The 26,674-nt window shown below is 60.6% G+C and overlaps 1 protein-coding gene across 3 annotated transcripts; it reads right to left on the bottom strand.

Moving 5' to 3' along the window:
• Positions 1 to 24,016, bottom strand: REXO1 (RNA exonuclease 1 homolog). 3 transcript variants are annotated; one of them, XR_013995157.1, is made up of 17 exons: positions 23,695 to 24,014; positions 10,099 to 11,894; positions 8,821 to 8,925; positions 7,862 to 8,072; positions 5,818 to 5,981; positions 5,373 to 5,504; positions 5,131 to 5,254; positions 4,359 to 4,472; positions 4,096 to 4,233; positions 3,878 to 3,991; positions 3,140 to 3,213; positions 2,785 to 2,895; positions 2,132 to 2,247; positions 1,901 to 2,039; positions 1,657 to 1,777; positions 1,161 to 1,585; positions 1 to 595 (listed from the first exon to the last, which is right to left on the bottom strand). XR_013995157.1 is itself a non-coding variant. In XM_081077098.1 (17 exons), the coding sequence occupies exons 1-17, from the start codon at positions 23,849 to 23,851 to the stop codon at positions 1,199 to 1,201; spliced, it is 3,801 nt and encodes a 1,266-aa protein (XP_080933224.1). In that variant the 5' UTR covers positions 23,852 to 24,016; the 3' UTR covers positions 652 to 1,198. The 3 variants fall into 3 exon arrangements, 2 of the variants coding, with proteins under 2 accessions (XP_080933224.1, XP_080933225.1); XM_081077098.1 differs by lacking the exon at positions 1 to 595 and having other exon boundaries at positions 652 to 1,298; positions 1,501 to 1,585; positions 23,695 to 24,016; XM_081077099.1 differs by lacking the exon at positions 1 to 595 and having other exon boundaries at positions 656 to 1,585.
• Between the last annotated feature and the right edge of the window lie 2,658 nt (positions 24,017 to 26,674).

Genomic DNA, 26,674 nt, shown 5'->3' with positions numbered 1-26,674 from the left:
TGGTGGGACCTAATTAGAACAAGACACAACCCCCTCAGGGCTCCCAGGACCCAGAGAGGAAACCGATGCAGCCCTAGCCCAGGGAGTCCCTCGGGGAGGGGCTGCTGTGTCCTCAGTCTGGGATCCTGCCCTGTTGGCCCTTAGCAAAACCCCAGGAGGGTGGCAGCTGCCTCCTCCAGGCAGCCCTCCTCCCAGCACCTTTGTGCGCCGGCATCCAGTCTTAAGGACCCCAGCATCACCGGCCCGTGAGGCTTTTTCTGGTTTCACTTTGAGTAAATTAAAAGCTGTGACCTGAACAGCCCTTGCCCTCCCACCCCCACGAGCAGAACAATGCACGAATGGGCTGGGTTCAGGGCACTGGGCACACACACATTTTCGGGGAGCAGCAGGTGATACAGTGGGCTTGGTCTGCCCGGCCCTTTCCGTGGTAGATGTCAGACGAGCAAGCCCACTCACAGGACTTCGTTGCTGGCTCCACCATCGCAGCAGCCCAAGGGGCAGGAAGCGTGACAGGCTCCAATCCAGGCTGCCCAGAGCTCTGGGTCTGCTTGGGAACACTGGGCAGGGGAGTGGCCCGGGTGCTGTGCTGGCTTTCCTGCAGGTGAGCAAGGTTTTATTCCTGCTCCCCCATTGGGGCAGGTCCTGGTCATGGGGACAGTGACCTCCACAGAGGGTGTGCAGCCACACCGGGATCCAAGACCACCACCAGACCGAGGTAAAATCCATACAAACATTTATTGTCCCTGCCGGGGGGGTAGAGGAGAGGGGGTCAGGGTACTGGGGGGTTGGGCTGTGGGCCTTGACAGACAGCCCCCAGGGGAGGCTGGGGCTCTAGTAGGAAGTGTCCAAAGGCTGAGGCCCTGTGGGCTGGGGGAGGGGCTGGCTCGGTTCCCAGAGGTCGTGTCTGGGTGGGCTGGAGGAGGCCAGTTCCCACCCACCCAGGCCGGGCTGGACTCTTGGGTCCTGGTAGCTGTCAAGGCGCTAGGTGACCGCTCCCGCCCACTCGACCCCATCCCCCAGGAGGGAAGGCAGCACCAGGGTCTTGCTCCTCCAGGTCAGGGAAGTCATCAGGTTTAAATTAAAAGTAATAAAAATAACAATACAAAAAAAGAAAGCTAACCGCTGTCTAAACAAGCTTGCGACAAGCCCGCCTGGCCCACCTGACACCCTGGCAGTGAGCAGCGAGGAGCAGGTGGTTTCAGTGCCTGGGACACAGCAGCGCCCAGCTCGTGTGCCAGGCGGGTGGTGCCGGCCTCGGCTTGTCGTCGGGTCGGCAGCAGTCTCCAGAAGACAGAGGTCTAGGGCAGAGAGGCGGGGGGCACGAGGGGCCTCAAGGGTGCTGTCTCGGGTGCCGTGGGCTCCTGCCATGCTCGAGGCCTCTGTGTCTTGGCCACGTGGACAGGGTTAGCTCTGAGATTTATTGCACTGTTTTGGAAGAGGCCTGGGACTAGAGGACGGGCTGGGACAGCGGGAGGCAGGAGGCGGGTGGGCGGCAGTCACCGCTTGGTCTTGGCGTCTTCTCGGACCTTCCAGATCACCAGGTGCATGCAGGCGCTGGCGTCCTCACTGGAGCTGTGGCCGTCCACTGTGGGGGGGGCAGAGGGTCAGGCTGGGCCAGCCCGGGCTCTGGGCGGCCCAGGCCGGCCCACCGCTCACCGTTGTCCTGGATGATCTGTCTGAGGTAGTCAGCCATGAGATTCCGCAGGGAGCGCTTGTAGGGGAGGCCCAGGCGGTGCGGGAAGAGCACAGACGTGTCCACGACGGTGCTGTGGACGACCTGTGGGAACAGCCAGCGCACCGGGGCCTCAGGACAGCTGGGCTACAAAGGAACCCGGGGCTCCTGCCGCTCACTGTCCCCACAGCCCCGCCGGGCCTCTGGGGACCGAGGAGGGCTGCTTACCTTCAAGGCCAGAAGGTCGCTCTCCAGGCTGTGTCCGATGAGGATGGTGTCGGCGCTGAACAAGCTCAGCAGGACAGCCTGGACGTCCCGGAGTGAGATGCTCGTGTCAGCGAGGTCAGCCTCGGTCACCCCCGAAAACCTGGGGAAGGACGGACGGCAGGGACCTCAGGGGCCTGGAAGGGCGCCGGGAGCCACGACCCGGGGTCTCAGGCCCAGGGGGCCAGGCCCTACCTCGTGTTGTAGTCCACCACCTCATTGTCCGGCTTGACAAAGGTGTCGTAGACCACCTGCATAGTGCTGTCCACCACGGTGACACGCGTCAGCTCCAGGCCGTACGTGGTGTAGGACTGCGGGCGAGACGACGCAGCTCACACGTGGCCCCGACATGGCCCCACACACCGGACACCCCAGCCCCGTGCCCACGACAAGGCTGCCCTGGAGCTTGAGCCTGCGGCAGATGTTGCCCTGAAGGTCTCTGGCCCGGGGACAGAGTGGGGTGAGCAGAGCACCCTTCCCCAAAGCCCGCGCTGCACTCACAGGGCCCGCAGAGCCGCCCAGTGCAGGGGGGCCTGAGTAAAGCCAGCTCTGTCAAGAGCGTGTAGTGTGTGCTGGGGGTCAGGTGACAGTATCTGCTTGGTGACAGGACAAAACCCCGTTGTGACCAGATGCTGGCAAGGCTCAGAGCTACAGACACCATGTCCCACCCAGAGGCGAAGACCCGGCTGCTGTTCACGGCTCTTCGTCTGCTCTTTATACTAAAACCTGCACTGGCCCAAAGCCTCAGGAAGGGGAGCCAGGACAGCCCCACGGAGCAGAAGAGCCCTGCCACCTGCAGAGGCCACGAGTTCTCAGCGAGTCCCCACGGTTGCAGCTGGCTGACGCACCATTTCACAGTCAAGGGCGTAGATTCCGGGGTGAGCTTCTTCTGGAAGCTCTTTAGCAAAGGTCTTCACGAACCCTTCCAGGTTTTCCTTGCGTCCGTCCTGCACGTGTTGCTAAGGGTAAGGAGAAGGAAGGTGAAGGTGGCAGGTTTGGAGGGCAAGGCGAGGAGGAGGCTTCAGGAAAAGCCAATGAGGCCGAGGTCCCGGGGCCAGGCCTGTGCTGGGGGATTTCATGGGCCAAACTCCCCTTTCCAAGGCAGATAAACCAGAGGACAGGAAGCAGACAGCTCCAGCTAGGAAAGGGAAGGGGCTGCCCAGGATTAGGAAGCATCCACAGAGCAGGGCATAGGGGACACACCTTGGCGACCTGGCAGCCCACAGAGCCGATGGCAGCTGAACAGCACATGTACTGAGTCTCCCAGCCACCAGCCGCTGAAAGGGAAACAGTGGTCAGTGGATGTCCCCACGCCTCCTGCAGGTAGTTGCTGACACCCAATTTGCCTGGGCTGGCAGGGGCTTCCCAGCAGAGTGAACCCAGCCCTGGGTTGAAGGATGGCCCTGGGGAGGCTGGGGATTCCAGCCCCCTTTCTGGGGTGGGGAGCACTGGGCCCTACAGGGGAGTGAAGATTTGGGACAGGCGCAGCCCCCCAAACCTGCACGAGCCCTTCCCCAGGTTGGCAGTGAGGACACATGCAAGTATGGGTCCCACAGGGGCCTGCCTGTGGGAATGCTGTACCCAGTGAACCCTCCACGTGCCCCCCAGAAGTGGTTCTGCAGGTAGCCAGGGGCGCTCCACGAGACCCATGAATCCATGAGGGTGGGAATCGGGCCATGTGAGCCACTAAGTGAAACCAGCAGCTGCAGGACAGGACAAACCCTTTGTTCCCAAACGCCCATGCATTTCTATTAGCACTTATGCACAGAGGAAGGGCGGGTGGGCGGGGGCACCGGGCTGTGGGAGGCCTTTCTTTTATCTGCATCTGAACGTGTGACAGGAAGGTCTTTATGTTATTTTTGTCACAACGTACAACAAAGGGAAAGAAAATTTAAAAGGAGTGGGGGTGGGCAGAGGGGAAGGGGCCCGCTGGGGTCTCACCTCGGTTTCGGCGGAGCCGCCCCCAGTGATAATAACACTCCTCATCTCGCACACAGCGGCCCGAGGGGGACACGAGGTACTCGGTGCCACAGCGGCAGCACACCCTACAAGAGGCTGTGGCGTGGGGACAGTGGACAGGAGGGTGAGGCGCCATGCCCTCCATGCACACCCACCCCCTCGCACCCTTTGTGGAGCACAGGTGGCGGGGGGTGACTCACAGTCTTTGGGGGGCTTCTCCTCGGTGGTGAAGATGACAGCACCGCCAGGTCGCTCGGGGTGCAGGAACGGGTAGCCGTTCTCCTTGAGCTGCTCCTCGGTCAGCAAATACTCCTTGAGGCGGCCATACAGGGCGGCTCCTGTGGACAGACAAGCGGTCGAAGCGGTCAGCCCCTGATGAGGCCGGGGGGCGGGGGTGTGTGCAGGGGGCACCCGGTCCTGCTGTGTCCCAGGCGGCCGGGCTGCTCTCCAGAGCCAGGCTCACCTTTCAGATCCTCAACCCGGGGGCTGCTTGAGCGGCTGATTGAGAAGCTGGTCTTAGCGGCCAACTTGCCCCCCAGCACCACCTCATGGGACACAACCCTCCGGCCACCGGTTTCTGGAAGGGGGTGAGGAGAAGGATAAAATAGGCTCAGACTCCCTCGTCCCTCCCAAGTGCTCCCCCACCTCCTCAGTGCCCTGTTCCCAGGACAGGTCCCGACCTCATGTAACCCTGCGGCAGTCACACCGCCCCCCACCTTAACCCAGGACCAGCAGGCCTTGGGCTGCCTGGAAGCATCTCAGTCTCCCCTCCATCTCTTCCTGGGTGGGGGTTTTTGCCCTTGTAGGGAAAGGGAAAGAATTTAACACCAGGTGTAATGGCCGTCTCTCTCAGGAGGGGAGGGGAGCGGGCCGAGAGCAGACTGGGGGAGCGCCTGCTGAAGGCTGATGGCTTAATGCGCCCTGGAGAGGCACCTTGAATGCCTTCCCGGGTTAATGCACTGAGCAGGCAGTCGAGCCTGACGCTTTGAAGAGGCTGCCCCATTAGCGGCAGGCGGCCCTTGATGGAGAGACCCGGGCTGGAGGAGGAGGAGGAGGGTGCTTACGAGCGAGAAGAGGCTGTTCTGAAAGCTCGGGCCAACGGCTGCTAAGACAGAGCCTGACAGGGGCCTCTTGTCTCCGAATCTCACCAGGAGGCTCGTAGCCCCCCTCTGCTGGCGGTGTTGGCCTGACTCTTCTAGACGCAACACCTACGCCAGCCCTGCCCACCGACTTACTGCTGAGGCCTGGCAAGGCGCTGGGCACCAGGCCCCGCAACTTCTTGAGGGTGTTCACGGCCACGTTCAGATAGATGTTCTTGCTCGGGCTGCGGTCATACGCTGCCTTCTCCTCATTCAGCGCCTGGGGGGACACTCCACTTAGCCCTGCAGTCCTGGACACCCCACTGGGCGGTCCCAGCCCCTCTGTCAGGGACCGGGCCGCACCCCCCAGCCAGCTGCCACCTCCCAAGGTCACACACCTTCTCTATGGCTTCCTGGTTGGAGGAACAGAACTTGAGACACTCCTCAATAAACAGGTTGAGATATCGTTGGCGGATGACAGTGGGGACTTTACCCCCGAACTCTTTTGGGATAATGGGCTTCTTTAGACTCTGGAGGGGATACAGAAACAGTGGAGGGTGGCAGCCCCTGCCTGGTCTCTGACGTACTTCTTGGAACCCCCGGTATGTCCCCCACACAGGGTGGAACCTGCTGGAAACTGGGCCTCCATGACTACAGGGGTGGCTCTGGGCTGGCAGGACCACAGCAGTGTTGACAAGAGGGGAAACTGAGAGCAGAGGGAAGGCACATGGCAACTGTCCTCTGTCTCCGCTCAGTATTTCTAAAGATTAAAATTGCTCTAAAAAGTGAAAGGCTGTGAATTAAAGCAACAAGAGAGGGGCATCACGAGGGCAAAGCAGTTACCTGTAAAGATGGGCTGTGCGCCACACGCTTGGGGGTGCTGGTGCTGGTGGTCTTGGATGCCATGCCCGACAGCGTGCGTGTCTTCAAGGGCTGGCTACCTGGCTCGAGGCCATTGGGAGGCTGGCTGCTGCTGGCCGGGAGGGTCCTCTTGGCACCTGTGGGGGCTGGCGGGGAACAGGGACCTTGAGCGCAGGACAGCGCGCCCATCACGGAGCTGCAGAGCACCAGGTGGCCACGGCCATTCAGAGTCAGCAGGAGGTGCATCTCAGAGCACAGGGGGAAGGGCCGGGGGCGGGGGCGCAGGCTATGGAAGGACATCAGGCTCTATGTGCTTTGGGGCAAGTCCATCGAGAGCGGGGACACAAAACTGAGGCTGTGGAGGCCGGCGGGGTGGTCCGGCGAGTGTCGGAGGGTATGGGGAGCCTCTGCCACATGTTCTGGCCCCGACTCCGAGGCATTGACGTCTGAGGAAGAAAGGCCCTGGCTCCTGGGCTGAGGAGCAGAGGTTCTGGGCCCCCGCTCATTGTGACCAGCCGGCCTCTGTGTTCTGCCTCTCCCTCTGATGACGTCACAAGGGAGACAGTCTCCTCCCAGGGAGGAGGGCTCAAGGCGGGGGTGGGGGTAGGTAGGCTGGGGAAGGTGCACCCTCAAGTGTGTGTGCAGCAGGTCTGACCAGCTCTGAGCCTGGGCCTGACCCTGCTGAGGAGACAGGAGCAGACGAGGAGACCATGGCACAGAGCGGAGGGAGGGCCCAGGTCCGTGGCCCCTCGGAGTCCTATACCAGTGTTGGCGTTACACGCCACGCGGGAAGGAAGATTCCGACCACCAGGGAGAATGTGCACTTTTCAGGGATGAAAGGACAGCTTTAGGCTCACACAGACACACACTTTCCTGCAGTTCAAGTGTGCAGAACCAGATGGGACCCAGAAACTCCAGGACAGCCCGCTGGGCTCGAGAGAGCTGGGCAGCGGCTAGGAACTCGAGTGCTGCAGCAGCGACCGCAGAGGCCAGTGCAGTGGGGCAGGCTTATGAGACGGGACCCGTCTCCAGTACACAGTTCAGGGCCATCTCCTTTTCCTGGGCTAAACCACTGCTACAGACCCACAACCATGCCGGTTACGGTCAACTTCTAACTCAGGCACTCTGGGGAGGGAGGGAGGGAGGGAGCGATCAGAGTCTGGCGATGCCAGAGAAGGAAAACCAGGGGAGGGCCGGACGGCTGTATTTGCAGGACCACCACATGGGGCCCACTTGCCCTCCCCCCCGCCCCTGCCCAGCTGGATATTAGAGGGGATCTCTGAACCAGCAGCAAAAACATCCCAGAGTGGGGCCCAGCCTTGTGCTGCGGAGGCCGAGCCTGCATCTGAAGAGGTCTCCAGGTGGCTCCAGCAGCCCACCTGGCATATTTCCTCAGCTCCAGGCACCACCATGTAGAGACACACCCACTGAATACGCAGCCAAACTTTCTGACAAGGCCCAGTGGGGAAAAAGTGCCCCTCAGAGCAGGACAAGCAGCCAGTACAGCTGCAACCCCTCCCCCAGATCAGCTTCAATTCAATCAGTGCCTGAGCCTGGGCTACTCCAGGGCAGGACCTGGCCTCAGCCCTGCACAGCACCCCCTGGGGGGCTCCCCCTCCCCAGCACTGCTGTCTGGAGTCCAGCGCCCACACTCAGACCAACCCCTGCCAGGCACCTGGGGGAGGCAGGGACACAAAGACCAGGCAGGGACAGAGGGGGAGGGCCACAGGGAGACCTCTGGGTCAGGGCCTTAGAGGGAGGTGGAAGGCCGGTGCAGAAGGAGCTTGGGTCTGGCAGACACACACCCCTCTGACTCTCCACAGCCAGCCCCCTCCTGCCAACACCAAAGCCCAGAGAGGCCCAGGGCCGCTGGGCACTGCGCCAGGCTTGCTCCAGCCTCCCGCTAACAGTTGGGGAGACGATACCATTTTACAGACAAGCACACGGAAACCCAGCCAGGCCCCGCCCAAGGCCACCACCGCCACCGTGTGGGAGCCTGCCACCGTGGACTCACATTGGGACTCACCTGCAGCCAGGCGGGGGTTGGGGACGTGGGCTATCCTCCTCTTCTCACCAGGGGCTGAGATGTGGACAGAGGATGGCTTCTCGGCCGGCCGCGGGGCCGCCTGGAGCCAGTTGGCCGAATCCCTCTGTGCCTGCTGAGCCCGCCGGTAGCACACCTCTTGGGCGGTGGGGGGTCGGGCGGGGGGTGCCGGGCCTTTCCTCACAGGCTCCAGCTGGGTGAGGAGAGATTCCGGGGCCCAGCTGTATATCGGAGGCACCCAGAGCAGGCTGCCAAGGGCAGCAGGCTGGTGGTAGGGCCATGGGCTGGGCAGCAGGGGCTCTGGGGTTGGGGCTGGGCAGGACGCCCCCAGCTCTGCCTTAGGAGCTTCCAGATGCCCCGGCGGGAACCAGCTCAAACTCATGTCGTCACTCTCTCGGCCTCTGGCTTCTGAGAGCCCAGGCCATGCCCTCCGCCCTGATATAGGCACAGGGCGGGTGGGAATCCCTGCCCCCAATTAGATTAGCACGCTGATCCAATCCCACTTGATCTAATCTTCTCTGGACTGCCTTCCAGAATTCCAACTCTCTTTTGGGACTGAATCAACGGGAGCTTCTGGTTACACAGCTTGGGGCTTACCCTCTACCCAGCCCTCTCTGTGCTAGCTGACAATCTGTCTTGGGGCCACAGGGGAGGAAGCCAAGGCTTAGAGAGGTCTGGCCACTTGCCTAAGATCACACAGCACAGCTTGGAGTGAGACAGGGACCGGGCAGTGTGACCCTGTGGGAGGGCTCACCCGCATCTCACTCTCCCTCCTCTGGGCCCCGCTCCCCCCAGCACGGAGCACAACTCAGACTGGAGTGGACGTGGACCCCAGGCACTTCTCTGCCAGGACACAGGGAGTGCTGGACCCGCGTCTGCCGAAGGAAGCCACGGCTATGGTTCCGCAGACGGGGGTCTTTGACTGCAGCGTGGGCACTTACCCCCTTGCCATGCTTGGACAGATGAGAGACCCTCCTCTTTTGCCCGGGGAACAGAGTGGTCAGGCCCGACTGCTCCCTGTCCTCGGCCTTCTCCTCCTTGGGGGGCTGGAACACACGTGCGTCCCTCAGCAGGGCTCCTTCTCCTGGCCTCACCACCCACACCGACACAGCGTGACTCCCAGGCCAAGAGGGAAGGGGTGGGAAGAGTAGCTCGAGAGGCCACGAGATGGGGGTCCTCACCTCCACCCCAGGAGGTGCTCCTAGCCCCGCCTCATGGGAGGAAACAGACTCAGTGCACCCCAGCCCAGGCCCCCCAGGCCAGCCGGGGTCCTGAGCGCACCTCCCAGGCCTTGCGCAAGGCAAGTTCAGCAGCCATGTCCCCGCCCTTCCTGGACCACCTGCCTCCTGTTCCCCTCCCTCGCCTGCCCACCTGCCTACCCAACCTGCCCAGGGCAGGGCTCAAAACTGTAGGCATGAAGGGGAGAAAAATCACAGGGCAACACCTCGAAGGGCCATGAACTGGGAGGCACTAAGGGATCAAGGAGCCTGTGACCTCCCCCACCCCCCCACCCCCCCACCCCCTACGCAGAAGCTGCAGGTTTCTGAGGTTCTGGCGTGGACACATCCTGCTGTTGATGAAACCAGGCTCCCTCTGGTGGCCGATATGGGGACATTGGAATCAAGACCCTGACCGGCTGGCACAGGTTTGGGAGGGAGGGGAGATCAGCTGGAATGAGTAGGAGAGAGGAAAGAGAGAGGAGAGAAGGGGCCAGGAAGGGGGAGATGGGTAGAGGGGAGTAAAGGATAATGGAAGGAGAAGAGGGAGGGGAGAAGAGCTGGGGGAATGGGGTAGGGTGGGGGAAGAGGGAGTGGGGTAAAAAAAAGAGAGGAGAGAGGGGTTGGGGTACACAGGAAATGGTTTATGGGCTGAGGGAAGAGGGGCTGAGGGGCTGGAAGAAAGGGGAGAAGGGCTAGGGGAGGAGGAAGAGGGGTTGGGGGGCCGCCCAATACCCCACTGCCTGCCGCTCTTGGACGCTGCCACAGAAGCCCCGCCAGGTGGGCCGGAACCCCAGGTGGCCCGGAACCCCAGGTGGCCCAGAAACCTGGTAGGTAAGCCAGCATCCTCTTTCTGCACAGGGTGCAGGGGGGCAAGGGTTCCTGAATTTTGGACGAGTTAAGAGGCCATCTCCATGTCAGCGCTGAGACTCGTCACAGGGAAACTGGGCCGGAGCTCGGGCAGCCCGCCCGCCCATGCCCAGCCCAAGCACCGACCCTCACCTGCCGGGCCAGCCGGCCCCTGTCCTCTGTCTTGACGCAGGTGGACTCGTTGAAAATGCGCAGGCACTCCTCCATGGGGTCTGCATCGAAGTCAACCTCTTTCTCCAGGGCTGAGTAGTCCACGTCTGTGCCCGCCCCCACGGAGGAGGAGGAGGAGGAGGAGGAGGAGGGGGAGGAGGAGGGGGAGGAGGGGGAGGCCTGAGCAGCCCCGCCAACGGAGGCCGAGGCCGAGGCCGAGGCCGAGGCCGAGGGGGGCAGGGAGGCCCTGAGGCGCTTGTGGGGCCCCTGCGTGGCTGTGGCCGACAGGCCCAGGCTGGAGTCGGAGTCGTCGGAGGCGGAGCTGGAGCTGGAGCTGGAGCTGGAGCTGGGGGGCGCTGAGGGCCGCAGTCCGGGTGTCCCGGACCCTGCGTCCTCATCCTCGCTCTCGTCCCCAAAGAGCTCTGCATGGCTTAGGGCCCTGGCCTGCAGCTTACGGGTGGCCTGGGAGGTGCCCTCGTCCAGTGAGCGGGCCTTTCGCTCGGCCAGCTTCCCTGGTGGGGTCTTCCTGCGCGTCCTGTTCGGCAGCTGGGAGGTAGCCCCGTGTGTGGGGCTTGGCCCCAGCCGGTCAGGCCGACCTTTCCCTGAGCTGGCCACCAAGGTGGCCAGAGATGGCTTTTTCTTGGTCCCCTGGGGCAGCTCTGCCCTGCGCCGGGGGCTGCTGGCCTGTGAGCCCCTCTTGTCCGCACGCGGCCTCCCATGCTGTCTCTCCTTACCCCCGTCTGCCTTCCGGACACTGTCCTTGGGGCCAGAGGCTAGCAGCACCCCACTTTTCTTCTTCTTGGCCTTTCCTTCCTTGGGGCCGCTGTGCTCTTGCGAGGCCCTGGCTGGGGCGTCAGACTTGGCAAGGGACATGCCAGCGGGGACCCTGGGAGGCTGCCCGAGGTCGCCCACATCATACTGCACAGCCATTTCCTTGGTCTCCCGCAGGCCGCCCTCGGCCTCCTGGCCCTCCCTGGACTCCAGCCCCCCAGGGCCCTTGCTCTCGGTGCCTGCCCGAGCCCTGGGGGGGCTGGCAGGGGTCGGCCTGACCCCTGGAGCCGTGGCAGCATCGTCGTCTGAATCAGAGAACCTGGCGTCACAGCCACCAAAGGGGTCACAGGGCTTCTTGAGTGCGGGCGTGTAGGGCTCGCTGTTGCCGTGGGAGCCCCGGGACCGCTTGAGGGCCCGGTCATCCTTGGAACTGGCCCTGCTGAGCAGCCGGGCGGAGAAGTTGGACAGTGGGTCGTACTCCAGGTCTGTGGACGGCTTGGAGTCGTCCACAACGTACTTGCCGCTGGAAACCGGGCGGCTATACCGCCGGGGCTGGCTCACGGCCTTGGGAACGTACTCCAGGGCTCCGCTGCCCCCTCCCCCGTGACCCTGGGCCTGATCCAGAGAGGCCAGAGAGTACTTACTGCCTGGCTCGGCCGGGGCAGCCAGTGGTGTGGGTTGGTAGCTGGCATCGGGGCTTAATAGGTCACTGCTGCCAGGGTTGTAATCAAAGGACAGAGGGAAGGTGTCCTCATCCAGGCTGGCAGTGGGGCCGTGGGGCACCAGGGCCGGGACCTCCGCTGAGATGTGCTCACGCGCTGTCTCCAGGAGCTCCTGGTAGCGCCGCTGCTCCATCTCCACCTCGGAGCGCACGGCCTCAATGGCCTGGTTGACCAGCTCCAGCTCCAGGATGTCCGAGCGGGGCTCATCCCCTCTGCCCAGGGCGCCATTCTCCCTCTGCACGGGGGGCTTGGGCAGCTCCGGGTTGTAGGGGTCATAACCAAGTCCTAGAATAGGAAGGAGGAAACTGGTGAGCAGGTCTGTGAAGAGGCAACCACCGCCTTAACCCAGAGAACTGGGCCTTCCAGAAGCTGGCGGGGGCCAGGCCTCCACACCCCCCCACCCAGGTCCTGCCACGTAGCAAGGATTCCAGAGCACCCCTTCACGTAGTCTGTGGCCCACAGAGGCGAGGATGTGCAGAACCCTGGCCTCAAGAGACGGCCACAAACTCCAGCGCCTGGCGTTGGCCCCTGGGACAAACACTGGAAGGGCAGAGAGGACAGACAGGACCATGAGTGGGGTGAGAAGGCAGTGGGACCCCACTACGCAGGCCCACACTGAAGCCACAGCACGCTGCTTCCTACAGCTGGGCTTTGGGGGTCTGGGAGGATGGCACGGTGCCGGGGGCTTGACACTCAGGCAGAGACACTTGATGGGGTGGGATGGGAGTATGTGTGGAGCTCCCCAAGTTCAGGGCTGGGGCTGGGAGGGGAGCAGACAGCCCACCCAGCAGGGTCTGATGTGTGCAGGGCTGTCCCACACGCCGCCCTTACACAAGTCCGCCGGGCTGTGCCTGTACCAGCGAGAAAACGAACACCGCTTAAGTGTCCACCGCTAAGTAGCACTGAGTAGAAAGATACCCACACACTTTTAATGGAAAACAAGGAGAAGGCAATCTATGGTACGATCCCATGGGTGTGAAAAAAGGAAAAGGTAGTGTATGTTCAAAGAACGTCCAATAGTCAGAAATAGTCATAAATGCCTGCATCAATCTGTAAGGCCCCACCACCGCCCCCATGGTAGGGGGACAGATAACTCGTGTGATGATTGTCTGTCCCCTGCAGTCTACCCTACTCCTGGTTCTAGGGCACATTCTAGAGGGCAGCACAGCCCCAGTGGCACCAGGGTCAGCAAGAATGTCGAGGAGACTCACTTATGAGCAGAGATGCAGACATTCTCAATAAAACGTGAGCAACTAGTGACGCTCTGAGAAACGAGTAACATTCCACATTCAAATATACCAATCTACCAAGTCCAGAATTGAAAGAGTTCTCATCACTAGAAATTCTATCAGACGCAGTCCTGCAGGGTCTCTGAAGGCCCACAGAGTCAGTCGGTCCCTGCGGGTAGAGAACGACAGCGACCCCCAGGAGCCCCAGGAGCCAGCCTCGCTTACACCTGGACTTAGCCTTAGCCATGACGCCTAGTGTGCAATGGGGCCTCCGGTGTGTGGCGACCTGGTGCAAAGACACATCCCAGGGAACTCGTTCAGGGAGCAGCCCGCAGGTGACAGCTTTGCAGAGGGCAGTGGCTGGGCCTGGGCCGCCGCGGGTGGGGGGTGGGGGGTGGCCAGGGAGAGACAGGGTCACGGTAGGCATGTCGTTCGTATTTTTTAAATTCTATTTGGAAAGGAGAAGGGAAGCACGTATCTATGCTTCAGACCACGAAGGACACGCCAGGACTGAGCGTGGGAGACGAGAGGTGAAACGCTACAGGACCTGGTGCCAGCAGCAGGACAGGTGTCAGGGGCTGTCCTAGTTGGGGCGTTCACACTGGGAGCAGTCACTTCATGCCCCCCATGTCAGAGCTACAGATGTGGGGCTCGCGGACCTGGGCGCAGGACTCACAGCCCCTCTACCCTGGTGAGGGACAAGGTCACGTGAGTCCTGAGGGAAGGCTAGAGACCCCAACAGGATCAAGACTGCCCTCCCAGGCCACCCTGACCCAGGACGGGTCACAAGGCACCAATGGCAGACCCATCCCCAGCCTGGCACCCAGTGTGTGAACAGATAAGAGCCAATGCCCTCTCCTCATCCTCTGGAAGTCCTGTCTGCCAGCGGAGTGGAGCCTAGGCCACCAGCCATGAGCTGGAGTCACCTATTGGGCATGTCCCCTGGTGTGTGGGGGGAGCCTCCAGTCTATCCTACTCCTGCAGCTCTGTGGTGGGGGCCAAGGTTTCTCGTGCCCCTCCCAGCCCTCCCAGCGGGGGGTGGGAGCAAAGGCCCACCTAGTGTGAAGGCCCTCCCCCAGGGCAGGTAGGTGGGGCTGATCAGGACCAATGGATGGGGGGTCAGGACCCAGGCACAGCCCAAACAGGGCCACAGGCCACATGCAAATCAACCCAGAGGCCTCAGCCCTTTTCAAGGTCAGGAGGTCAGAGTGCAGAGTTCTAGGGATTTCAGATTTGAAAGGAAGGGATTTCCCCAAGGAGCTTGTGCTTTGGAAGAGGCGGCACTGTGCCCTGCAAAGGCCCGAGGCTGCCTGGGGGACCAGAGCCTGAGCTCTGGCCTGGCCACTGGGAGCGTGTACTGGCATGTTTGCTTCCTCAGAACCATTAGGCCAGCCAGCTGTACCACTACCAGCCTCCGGGCAGCCCAGGAACTCACTTGTACACTGGGGTCTGAGCGCTCACTCTGAAGGGGCATGGCTCCTGGCCAGAGCACCCAGGTGGAAGCTGCCTTCCCCAAAGCAAAAGAAACCACCCCAAGCAGGCCTGAGTCAAGGTCCTGATCGCGCCCCTCTGGGGCCTCGGTTTCCTCACTGGTACCTGAGGCTCCCTCACCAGCCCAAGGATTTCTAGACAGGTCTGGGCATTTCGAGCTTACTGCTGCAGGGGGCTCTGCTGCAGCCTGAGGCTTAGAGGTGAGCGAACAGGCCCCGAGCTCGGTCCCTGAAGCAGATGGCACCCAGCCCCCCAAGGTTACCTGACAGGGGAGAGGGGGGCCACAAGCACAGAAGGTACTGGTTCATGCCATCTAGCCATCTGCCTCAGAGGGCCAGGTCCCCTGCCCTCAGGGATCATCGGAGCTGGAGAAGCTGCCAAGAAGCAGTCTGCAAGCTGCCTGGTGTCCTGGGGGCCCTGCCGCCCACTGGTGGAGGTGTCAGAAGGCAACTGACGGGTGACCCTCGAGATATGGGTGACCCTTGAGGTTGGGAAGGGCCATCAGCACCTTGGAAGGTGTCCTCCAATTACTGGGGATTAATTTGGGTGAAAGTAAACGTGCTCCTTTGGGGGTTCGCACCAAGTAAGCATGCCTCTGGTAAACAAGATTAATTAAGCTGTTTTTTTGGAAAAGGGAGTGATCTGAGAATCACTAGGAAAGCCCTCAAAAGGCCCGGCTGTGGGACTTACACTCTTAGGAGAAGTCAGACCCCTGGGCCTGGTTCCCGCCCACCACTCCAGGGCAAATGAGGGGCGGACTGCTACCCATCTCCAGGGATACCTGGCGGTCACTTGAGGGATGTCCCTTGGGGAGGCCCTTCGCCGGGTTGGGGGGAAAGACAGTCCCCACAGACCACCTTCCCCTGGCCATCCGTGCCAGTGCTGTGCACCCAGCACCACACACCCACCAGGACCTGGCCTGGCTGCAGGGACACAGGTGGCTCCCCCAGTGACCTCGCCCCAAGGACTCTGATCATCAGCATCTGGGACAGACGTCCAGCACAGTGGAGACCAGGCCTGCTTCTCCCAGCTTCCTGGGCTGGGGGACCCTGGGTGGGAAACCGGAATGGGCTGGCACTACAGAGCCCCAACCCTCAGCAGGCTGAATCACAAACGACATGCGGGAGGCCTTCAGCAGGTCCTGGCAGCCACTTCCAACCCCTCCAGGCCTAGCGTCTGCTCCCACACACCCTCCACTCCAGAAAACGCCCGCACCCTTCCCTAACTGCTGCACGTGGGATCGATGACAAGACATGGAGCATGACGATGCCACTCAGGGAGGATGCGACCTAACTGCCTCTGGCTTCTGAGGGCCTTCATCACCCACCCCTCCTCTCCTCAGTCTGCCCAAGGTCGGAAGATAAGCCCAGGACTGCACAGGGGTCCCGCCCCCAGCTTCCTGGCTGATAAGACGTCAGCAGGGATTCCTCCACCAAGCCAGGTGGCGGTCACAGTCTGCTGGCCCCCATCCCCAGTGGGGTAGCAGAACACCAGGAGGAGACACAGTCCCTGCCAAACAGGAGATAAGCGGGGACACAAGGGCTAGTCATGGCAGAGAAACTAGACCCACGCTGGGTGGCAGAGCCCTTAAGGTGGAGCCAGGAGACCAAGGACATTCCCTAAGCCCAAAGTGGTAGAACAGGCTTGGGTCACCGGCCAGCCCAGCTCAGCAGGAATGCAGTGGCCGGCCGAGGGTTCAGGGCTGGAGCACCCCACACTTTGGGCTTTTCTGAGAAGTGGGATCTAACAGAGAGTGCCCCCGAAGGTTACCCCCAGTGGAGCGCAGAGTAGCCCCTCAGGTCCTCAAAGGGGCCGGCTGCTACACCTTCCATCCTGGCCCAGCTTCTCTGCTGCTGGTGGCCTCCCCCCACCCCAGTTCTGCACATCGGGGTGCTCCACCTGATGCCCAGGGGTGAAGGCACCTGGCCACTCACTCATCTGACCGAGAGCCCCACACCGCCCAGGGCACCTGACGCCCCGGAGGGAACAGGGCAGACCCCAGGAACGTTCTCCCAGGTGTACATGGGGGCCATCTGAGACAAGCCACCACTGAGGTTGGGCTGAGCCTACAAGAGCAGGGTCCCCGCCCCCTGCCTGTAGGGTGGGTAACGTCACTGGAGAGCCCAGGACACTGGCTCGAAGCTCAGGCCCCTGAAAGCCTCCCCTCGTAGCCCCAGGGCTTTCCCTCAGCTCTATAGCCGCCACCCCAGAAGCAGCGCAAGGCCAGGGCCTCAGCTCAGGTGGCACCACGCAGCCAGCTCCAGGGGAAGAACAAGAGGACCCCCAGCCAGACCTGGGGCCACCATTAAGCCTGTTCCCTCCACACCCCCAGAGCCACCCTGGTGCAGGCTGTCACACAGGCTGTGGGACCACCCCTCTCTCTGGGGCCAAGCAGCCAGGATCGTAATGACAGGCTACGCTTCAAAATCCACAGAAACACACAGGATGGTATAACGCGCAGGGACAGAGCCCCAGGGCGGGGCTGAAGGCCTGTCTCCATCCTCACAGCCCGCGACAACGGGAATCGCTTCCGTGGGCCCACTGAAGAAAGCTGCAAAACAGTGCTCCCACTCTTTGAGGCCCTGGTGCATTGCCAACTCCCCAAACACGTGGGATTGCAGCGGGTGTTTCTAACAACTATTCTTCCCCCGAGACACCCCAAGCCCAGAGGCCTAGCAACTTGGAGCACCTTCTGACGTTCCAAGTGAAGTCAGGTGGGGGTGCGTCCCAGCCAAGGGGGGCGGAAGGCTGTTGCTCTCACGGCGTTCTGGGACGTGGGGCCGAGGTGAGGGGGAGCCGGCTGCATCCCCTAAGAAAGAGTCCACACACCAGGGTCACACATGAGCACAGTGGCTTTTATTGTTTGACTCCTCAGGCAGGTGCCGGGGAGAGAGTGATGGACGGCTGGCTCCAGAAACGGTGCCCACACCCCTGCTCTGTGAGGGCCCTCTGGGCCACTGCCAGAGGAGGGGACAGTGGTCTCTCCAGACAAGTGACTATGATGTGTGACCATCAACTGGGCAGGGATGGATCTCACCCCTAGGACACACAGGGACAAGCGCCACCAGGACGTGCCTGGAGTGAATGTGGTCCACAGCCCTCGTGACACCCCCGTCACCTTCCAGGCCCTGCCTACTCCTCCCCCTCCCATCTAGCAGCTCAACATGCTGACCCCGGGCTCCTCGCTGTACCTCAGCTGGCTAGTGCAAATGTCTGCAAAGGTCTGTGGGGTGAATGAGTGAATGAATAAACGAATGAAAGAAATACCGACCAAGAGCCATGGGCCCCTCAATGCCTGGAGCACATCCACTCCCGCGGACACAGGCCTCTGTGGTGATCAGAAGAGAGTCCCTGCGGGACAGACAGCTCTCAGCAGCCACACGAGAAAGTTAACTGGCCCTGAGTCCCCCCATCTCCCCATCTTTGGGGTGGACTAGCTGGACCGCGGCAGCACTCTCGGGGCCTGTGCTAGAGAAGGACAAGCAACAAGTCAGTGTGACAATGGGGACACCTGCCAGTCCCGCTGGGAATGGCGGTAATGTTAGGGGCAGCCTCTCATTCCCCCTCCTCCGCCCCTCCAAACCAGAGCACAAGAACATTCCAGGCCTTTCACTGCTCTCCCTGCCCAGGATCCTGGAAGGAATTGCTGCTGGCCTCCCAACCTGCTTCTAGCCACCAGGTAAAACTCCTACTTATCCTTCAAAGCCCCGCTCAATAACGCTTGCTGGAGGACACACACTTGACTAACTACAAGCCAATTACCCTCTCATGGACCCCAGCCCGTGTCTCTAATGTTAGACACCTGTCCTTTGTTTCCAGGCCCCCCTGCCTGGTCCACAGTCAGGTACTGAATAAACACACCCAGAAGAGCCATTGGAGGGACCCAGGGTCGGCTCCTGATTTTATAGACGACACGGAGGCCAGGGTGTACCAACGTTTGTGGAATGGCCACTCCCCTTGCCCAAGAACCCAGATTCGGGCCCCTGTGGGCTTGTCCCGCTCCCCTCCAGCAAACTAAAGCAGCAGGCAGGAGGGTGCTTACCCCGCAACGCCCCTTGGCCTTCAATCCTGCCTGCCACCCAGCTGTCTCCAGAAAACCCAGTGCCCCCAAAATGCCAGCACACATGCCTGCTTCCTCAAACGGCGCAGGCTGACCACCACAGGACTCCTGAGGACCCAGCCATCACAAAGGAGGACGACGGCCAGGACACTCCTCCACAGTAAGTCGGGCCGAGTGTGCCCTGACTGGCCCTAACCTGTGCTCCTTCCACACTTTCCACTTCCTTCTCTGTTCTTCTGTTATGTATCAGATCACACCAGCCAGAGTCCATCTGCCACAAGCGGACAGCTTAAAAAATAACAAACCCAACTCCCGGGCACCCACCGCTCACCTTATAAACCATCTGCTGGAAATTATTTTGTAAAGGGGATTCCGATGGCGTGGGGGGTGGAGGACAGCAAAGCAGGAAGCAGCATTTCTGCAACACAGCGTCTCAGATGGAGGGGGCAGCACTGTTTGTTGAGGCCGACTTTGCAGAAGAGATAACTGAGGCTGGTTAATACTGAGGAGCTGGAGGCTGGGCCACCTCCTCCCAAGCCAGCCTCTTGGCACAAGAGAAAGAAAAGCCAGGGGCCGGCCCGGTGGCTCAGGCGGTTAGAGCTCCGTGCTCCTAACTCCGAAGGCTGCCGGTTCGATTCCCACCTGGGCCAGTGGGCTCTCACCCACAAGGCTGTCAGTTCAATTCCTCGAGTCCTACAAGGGATGGTGGGCTGGGCCCCCTGCAACTAACAATGGCAACTGGACCTGGAGCTGAGCTGCGCCCTCCACAACTAAGACTGAAAGGACAACAACTTGACTTGGAAAAAAGTCCTGGAAGTACACACTGTTCCCCAGTAAAGTCGTGTTCCCCTTCCCCAATAAAATCTTAAAAAAAAAAAAAAGAAAGAAAAGCCAAAAGGCCTTCACTTGGGGCTCCACTCCATCACAGGAGCTGAAAGCCCGCTGGAAGCCACCTTTTCTCTGGAGCCCTGGAAGGACTTGGGGTGCCACATCCAAGCCCCCCACAGGGGTCCCCTGAGCCCTGGGAGCTGGCCCATATGGGTGCTTGGGCTCCTGTGTTTCTGGCCTCTGGGCCTAAGGAGCTGGGGGAAGCAGTGCTTTTCAGGGTCTGTCTCTTCCCTGGGGGCCGCAGCCAGCCTGCCTATCCCATTCCCAAGTCCACAGCAGGCCAGGGCTGGCACGCCGATCACGTCGGCACCACTGACATTTGGGACGGGACAAATCTGTGTAGCGGAAGGGGGTGTTGAGCGGCCTCCCTGGCTTCCTCCTAGTCACTCAATCTCAGGAGCACCCCCACGTGTGACATGCACAGACATGGCCCAGTGTCCCCTGGAGGGGGGCAGACTCGTCCAGGCGAGCTGCTGCTGCACAGCTAATGTGCACACTCTGCATGACACGTCCACATCCGTCCGAGAGCAGCCACCTCCCCAGGCCCTTCCGTGCATCCCACCTACTCCCCTCCCATTTCCAACGAGCCTGCGCCCAGGCTGAGGCCGCCCAGTGAAGCCTGGGCCCAGAGGGAGACCCATTGCTCCTAACTGACACTAAGCAAAGAATCCTAAACTACCCAAGCCTGGATCTGGGCGAGGAGGCAGGCTTTAAAGCTCCCAGGCTGTCCGGAGGAGCTGCCAGGGGTGGGAACCAGACTAGCGATGGCCTTTCCTCACTGGAAAACAGAATCCAACTTAATCAGCGTGGCAGGATCACAACTTTGGTGAAAACACACGAAGCTTTTTGCTTTTAAGGCTGGGAGGAAGCAAAGCAAGATGGCATATGTGGGACTCAGGCCATGTACAAAACACGTTTCTTTTGACTTTCCAGTATTCTCCAATGTTTCAAAAAACGGACATTAGTCTGAGTCCTGAACAACGGTGCTTTGAATGGAGGAGGTGCGTGCAGGGCTGAACCGCCAACAGAAAGCCAGGGTTTCCACCAGTGAGAGCCTGTATGAGAGGTAAACTCGGCGCTGCCCACACTGACAAAAACCGACTGCTTTGACAAACCCCAGCACCTGTCAGCCAATCCCACCTTTACAGAAAAACCCAGAACAAAACAACAGAACCACCCACCCACCAGGTGCTGGCAGCAGTGAAGGCTCCTCCTCCGGGAGGTCCCAAGCTTCAATCCCGAGACTGGTGACCCCGGCTCCCTAGAACCACACCTGGTCACACAGCTTCCTGGGAGGGGCGGGGAGTGATGCTTAAAAAGTGGCCCCCACAAGAAAAGAAACAGCCCATGACCAGCTCTCACCCGACACGAGGTGGGAGGTGCCACGGCCCAGCCCAAGGCACAGTGACCGCCAGCTGGCAACTCTGCAGTCCTCTCCCCTGGCCAGGCCTCCAGACACAAAGGCAACACTGCTCTCTACTGGGCTCCTCAGCATCAGCTCTCTCCTTGGAAGGCGGAGCCAACCACAGCAGTTCCCTTTCTAGGAAAGCCCATTTTGTCCTGTCTCTGGAGAGAAGTCGCCCCCATGAAATCCACCAACACCAGCCCCAGGGAAGCGGCTGAGGGGCAGTGAGGCCACGGGCCTGCCTGTTCCAGCAGCTGCACGCTTCTGTTCCAAGTCAGCTCACGGAGAAATAAAATACTGGCCTTCTGCTGGGAGGCACTCGTTTCTCTGGCTCCATCCTCCCTTCCCTGAGGAAGCAGGAAATGCTCTCAGGATGCCAGACCACAAAGGGCCACTGGGAGACTAATCTGAAGCCTGGGGGAGAGGGCTTCCCAGGGAGCTGCTGCCCCCACGGTTACCCAGCTGGGGCCCCCTGTCTTCCGTTGTGAGCCAGGCCTTCCCTCAGGTCTGTCCTCAGGTTTCAGAGCTCAAGTCCTGTGATTCTGACTTCCCCAGGTCTCACTGCTACCTGCCAGCCCCAGGGCAGAGCGCTGAGCCCAACACACAAAGGGTGCCCCATGTGTGGGGGACCCGCAATTGATGAGCAGGGCAAGGCCTGGCCGCCTGGATTCAACCCCATGTCCGCCACTTACCAGCCATGCACACACAGGCTAGTGGCTTCCCATTTCTGGGTCTGTTTCCTCATTTGTAAGGTGGGGGCAATCATCCCTACCATTCTTAGAAGGAAACACAGAGTTTTACCAGAGCAAGTGCTGCCATAGCCGGCTCTACCACACCCAAGTGTGGAGCACACGGGGCGGGGGCGAGGGCGGGGAGCGCCAGGCTGGATCTGAAGGGTGAGAAGGAACAGGATCCTCGCCCAGCCCCCTCATGGGCCTCTGACTGCCGAAAGGCTCAGGCAGCCACTGGCCCAAGGCCGGAGGTGCTGGGCCACACAGGGACCCTGGCATTCCATCTGCAGGCGGCTCCCACCCAGGACCCTGGCAACCCTGTCAGCTGCTTGGAAACAAAACGTGGCCCAGAACACCCCTGCCAGAGCCTCTGTCTGGGCCATGCACATCTGGTCACAAGTGGATTGGCTGACACCTGGATTGTTAGCCTCTTCAAGCCATATAGGAAACTGGGCTTTAAAAAATCTGGAGCAGGGGGAGCTGAAAGGAAGGGGGAGGTCTAGACACACACTCTCCCCTGGCATCCTCAGAGAGTGGTCACATGAGCATGCCACAGAGGAGAAAACAGACGGTCAGAGAGGACCCACAGCAAGAAAGAGGATTTGACTGCCCCACCCCATTGAGGGGGAGGTGGCGTTCTAGCAGGTCTTCTATCACAAGCCTCCATCAGAGACCTTCCTGCCATGCCCCCAGATGGGAAGAGGTCTGCTCATTTTCACCTACAAAAAGAAATTGCAGAAGTAGCGGGGTAAGGGGTAATCAGTTGCATTTTCCCCCCTGGGGAAGTAGGGCAGACAGCACTGCATCACCAAATGAGCTCCCAAAAATGATCCTTTGGGAAATGAACTGGCCATTTGTGATGTAGAAAGAAATCAGAAGACTGACTTTGCATGGAAGATGCGAGGGGAGAAATCAATGCTACAGAGTTGGGAACAGACTGGGAGGCGAGTCAGAATGTCAGTGGTAAAGAAAGTGGTCCTACCCTGTTTGTCCCAGTAGTGAGGTACCCGGAAGCCAAGCTCCGCAGAACACAGCATACAACACCAGTAAGCAAATAATGGAGTCAAGACACAGGGCTTTTAACAGGACAAAAACAAACCCCATGAGCTGGGTGTCACCACCTCCCACAGGCACTCTGTTCTCAGCTAACTTCCCAGCCCCCACCAAGCTGGGGGTAAGTTACCCCCTCTGCTGGCAGCTCTGAATGCCCCACCCTGCACAGGTGCGGACCCAGACAGACTGCTTGATTTCCACCAGCTGCAGCTGGCTGCAGGTGCCCAAGGTCTAAGCAAATTTATAAGGTAAACCTGAGAACATTCTACCTTGGTTTTTTTTCCCCCGGGGCGAAATGGGAAAATAGGCATTATCTAATTCTAGCAAGGGTGCTCCTCTTTTTAGGTGCAAGGTTCTAAGATGAGAATCGTCGTTTTATGGAGAAAGAGAGGATATCTGAAACTGAGACAGAATGAGACCTGGGTCTGATGGAAAGGGAGAGCCGGTCCTGAAAGACGGAGGTCACCAGTGGGAGCCTGAACCTCCCTGGGCAGGAATGACGCCACGCTTAATCCTCGCTCCACGCCTCTCCCTGTCGTGGCCCCCGTGCCCCGTCCTCACTGTGTCAGCTCAAATCGCACACCTCCTACCAGAGCCCTGCCCGACCCCTCGCAGCTCTCACCACACTCTGCCGCGACACTGACAACCTCCACAGTGACGGCATGTGCGAGCCATTAACGTTCTCTGCTCAACCCAGAGCAGGGCATTGCTCGGAAGCCTACGTCTCTCCCATCCCTGTCGAGTGGGTTTAACTTACACCCTGTGCGGTCACGTCCGATATTCAGCTTGACACACAGTAGGGACTCCTAAGGCGCAGACGGGAAAACAGCGCGGAAATGAACAAGAGCTGCCGCCAGGGCTTGGGGTCCGGGGAAGCAGCGGCAACGGCTTCACCCCCCCAGGAGCCCGGGCGCGAATAAGGGCAGGAAGGGCCCCGGGCCTGCCCACCAGTGTCACCCGCGGTCGGCTTGCGTGGGCTCACTCCACCCTCGCAACAGCTCTCGGAGGGCATGTCCTCTTGTTTACATTTTACACTCGTGCAAACGGAGATTCTGAGACTTGCACCGGGCCCCGAGGTGGGTGGTCCCGTCCCCGGCTCGGGGACGTTGCCCGCGAGCATGTGCGGAGGGGGGCTGGGCCGGGAACGGGGGGCCGGCGAAGCCCCGGCGGTGGAGTCGAGGCCCGGGCCAGGAGCCGAGCCCGGGGAAGGCAAGCGGGCGGGCATTACCTGCTGCGGGGAGTGCCGCTCCGCCGCCGCCGGGTGCGCCCGGGCCCCGGGCCCCGCGGTGCCGGAAGTGGCAGTAGGGCCGCCGGCAAGGACCCCCGGGCGCCCCAGACCAATAGGGGCAGTCGATGGCCCGGAAGAAGCCGGTGGAACGTAGCATGGTCCGTCCCGCAGCGAGGCCCAGGCCCGGAGCTGCCCGGGCCCCGGGCCCCTCACTGGCGCCTCGGTCGCCGCCGCCCGCGCCTCACGGACCCCGCCGCCGCCATCTTGCTCAGAGGTCCCCGGAGGCCCCCCGGACGCCTTCGCAAAGAACCCCGGGAGCGGCTGTCCGCAGCGCGCCTGATCAGAAACGCATGTTCTCGAGGGACCGAAGCGGGTCGCGAGCCCATGGGTCCGGACAGGCAACCGCGAGAAGAATGGCGGAGGATGCAGACTGTCCTGCCTGAAGCATCCGGGAGCCTCGCCGGCGCCACTTCCAGGTCCTCCGCGAGGGCGGCAGCGCCATCTTGAACCGCCAAACGCTGCGGCACCTGGGCTGTCCACAGCGCGCCTGACCAGAAAAAAGACCCCCTCAGGGTCCTGTTGTCGCTCATTTGCATTTAATTTGCATAATTAGCATGTTGCTCTTAAAGCGCCCTCTCCTGGCCAAGACGAGTCCTGTACCTGTACCTGACAACCCCAACGTCTGAGTTACCCGTTGACTCTCAAAAACTCGCCTCTGCCCTGGTATACAGTTGGCTTTCAATACTGCTTAATTTCTCCCACCTGGATTCGTGTCAACAGTTTAATCCCCAGGTCCACAGGAGGAGTCCTGTTCTCATTCACTCTTTCGTCCACCAAATACCTACCTTGTTTCTCGGAAAATAAGACCAGGTCTTATACTAAGGTTTGCTCCAAAAGACGTGTTAGGGCTTATGTTGAGGGGATATCATCCTGAAAAATGCTAGGGCTTTTTTTTTCCGGTTAGGTTTTATCTTCCGGGAAACACGGTACTGCTCTATGCCAGGCCCTGCCCTAGGTGCTACACTCAACAGTATTTTGTTCATGCATTCATCAGATGCCTGACGTTTGGGTTGTTTCCACCTTTGTCTATTGTGAATTGTGCTGCTATGAGCATGCGTGTAGGTATGTTTGTTTGAATAGCAGTTTTATTTATGTTTTTAAAACGATGTAAATGTGAAAAATACATTACAAAAGCAAAAAAATGTAAGAATGCAAAAAATATTTAAAAAGTACATTAAATTTTCTTTTAAATGATGTAAATGTGTTTGTTGCCCATGTTTACAACCTGAGATATCCCGTAAAAACCAGAGGGAGTTGGGAGCCTTGGAGGGCTGTGGGCAGAGGGGCGGGGCCTCACTCGGGTGCTCACACGCGCCCTCGGGTGGCTGCTGCGGGTAGTACAAACTGGGGAAGGGCAAGGGCAGGACCTGACTCAGGCGCTCATATGCACCCTCTGGTGGCAGCTGCGGGGAGGACACACTGTGGGAGTGAGGGTGGGAGCCCAGACCAGAGCAGAGGGGACTAAGCTGGTCCAGGTGGACGATGGTGGGGGCTGGACCTGGGTGGAGGCAGTGGAACGAGAAGTGGGAGGATTCTGGATATGTTTTAAAAGTACGGCTTCAGCGAGATTTCCAGATAGACTGGATGTGGGTGATGAAACAAAGAGTCAAGGTCAAGAGTGACCCCAAGGATTCTGGCCTGCCCACTTGGAAAGATGGAGCAGCCAGTGACTGAGGTGGCGATGGGGAAGGGGAGACTGTGGGTAGGCTGGGAACATCTGGGTCTGGAGTTGAAGGCAAAGTAAGACTGGCGATGGACAGGGGGTGTCGTAGGCACACGGGGGCCTGAGTATGCAAGGAGCACAGCAAGATGATGGGAAAGTCGGGGGTCTCGGAGGCCGCATCCCAACGGAGCATCCAGGAGGCAGGAGGGGACATCTTTGAGCTATTTCCAGGGCACATGGAGAGTGCCCAAGACAGAGGCAGCGCACTTGGACCCCACATTCCAGGAACTGCCACAAAGGGAGAGACGCCACATGGGTCCAGGGAGCGATGTCTACAAACTTGCAGGGCAGAATGCAATAGAAAAAGAACATGGGTGAAGCAGGAGCGAGGGAGGTGTGAGAGGAAGGCCATCCTCGAATAAAGGTGAGGACCGCTGCTCAGGTTGGGAGCGACCTTGGCGGCCACAGGGCAGGACCTTGGGGTGTGTTGGGCTGAAGCCGGTGGTGCAATACCAGAGACGGCCCCCAGATGGCAGGGCCGCCGCCTTCCCGGGGGCGGGAAGCAAGGAAGCGGCCCGGGTGGGTCTGCCTTCCCCCTACCGCATCCCCACCTACTTCGGGGCTATGGAGATCGCTGGAATATGGGGTTCATTTTTCCTAGGAAGGGGTTCAAAATTCGCACCAGCTTCTCAATGGTCATGGGGACGCTAATCCCGCTACCCAAGGGGTCCCTCCCCCACACCAGCCCTCATCCCAATTGGGAGCTGGCACACAGGAGGCGTACAATACAGGAAGGGCCGTATTACTGGGCGCAGGAGCCTACTGGGGTACCGATGGCAGGGCGGGGGCCGTCGAGGGGTCCCTTCGAGGAGGAGCCCTGTCGCGCCCGCGGCCTCAGGGGGATCCCCCGCACCCCGCCCCCCACACGCCGGAAAGGGGCAGGATGCGGACGCCCCCGGGCGTCAAGTCACTGCGCCTCGGCCTCGGTTGCCTGGTAACGGAGCAAGAAGGTGGGCGGGGGGCGCAGCTGCGTGAGGCGTAGGTGACACAGGGCGGCAGCGGGCGCTGCTGCAGGGGGCTTTATTTTGGGTCCCGGGCACTGTGGACTTGCCAAGAACCCCACCAGGTCCGTGCATTCACTAGCTCAGTTTTCCCAGGTTGGTGACCTTGGAGCCACATTGGTAACCAGGACAGAAGGGCTCAGAGGACCCACCCGCTGGGGGCCGGCGATGGGAAAAAAACATACGGGCACTGAAT

Source organism: Rhinolophus hipposideros (genome assembly GCF_964194185.1).
Source record: "Rhinolophus hipposideros genome assembly, chromosome: 16".
In the NCBI taxonomy this organism is placed as follows: domain Eukaryota; kingdom Metazoa; phylum Chordata; class Mammalia; order Chiroptera; family Rhinolophidae; genus Rhinolophus; species Rhinolophus hipposideros.
This window is presented reverse-complemented; position numbering and strand designations above follow the sequence as displayed.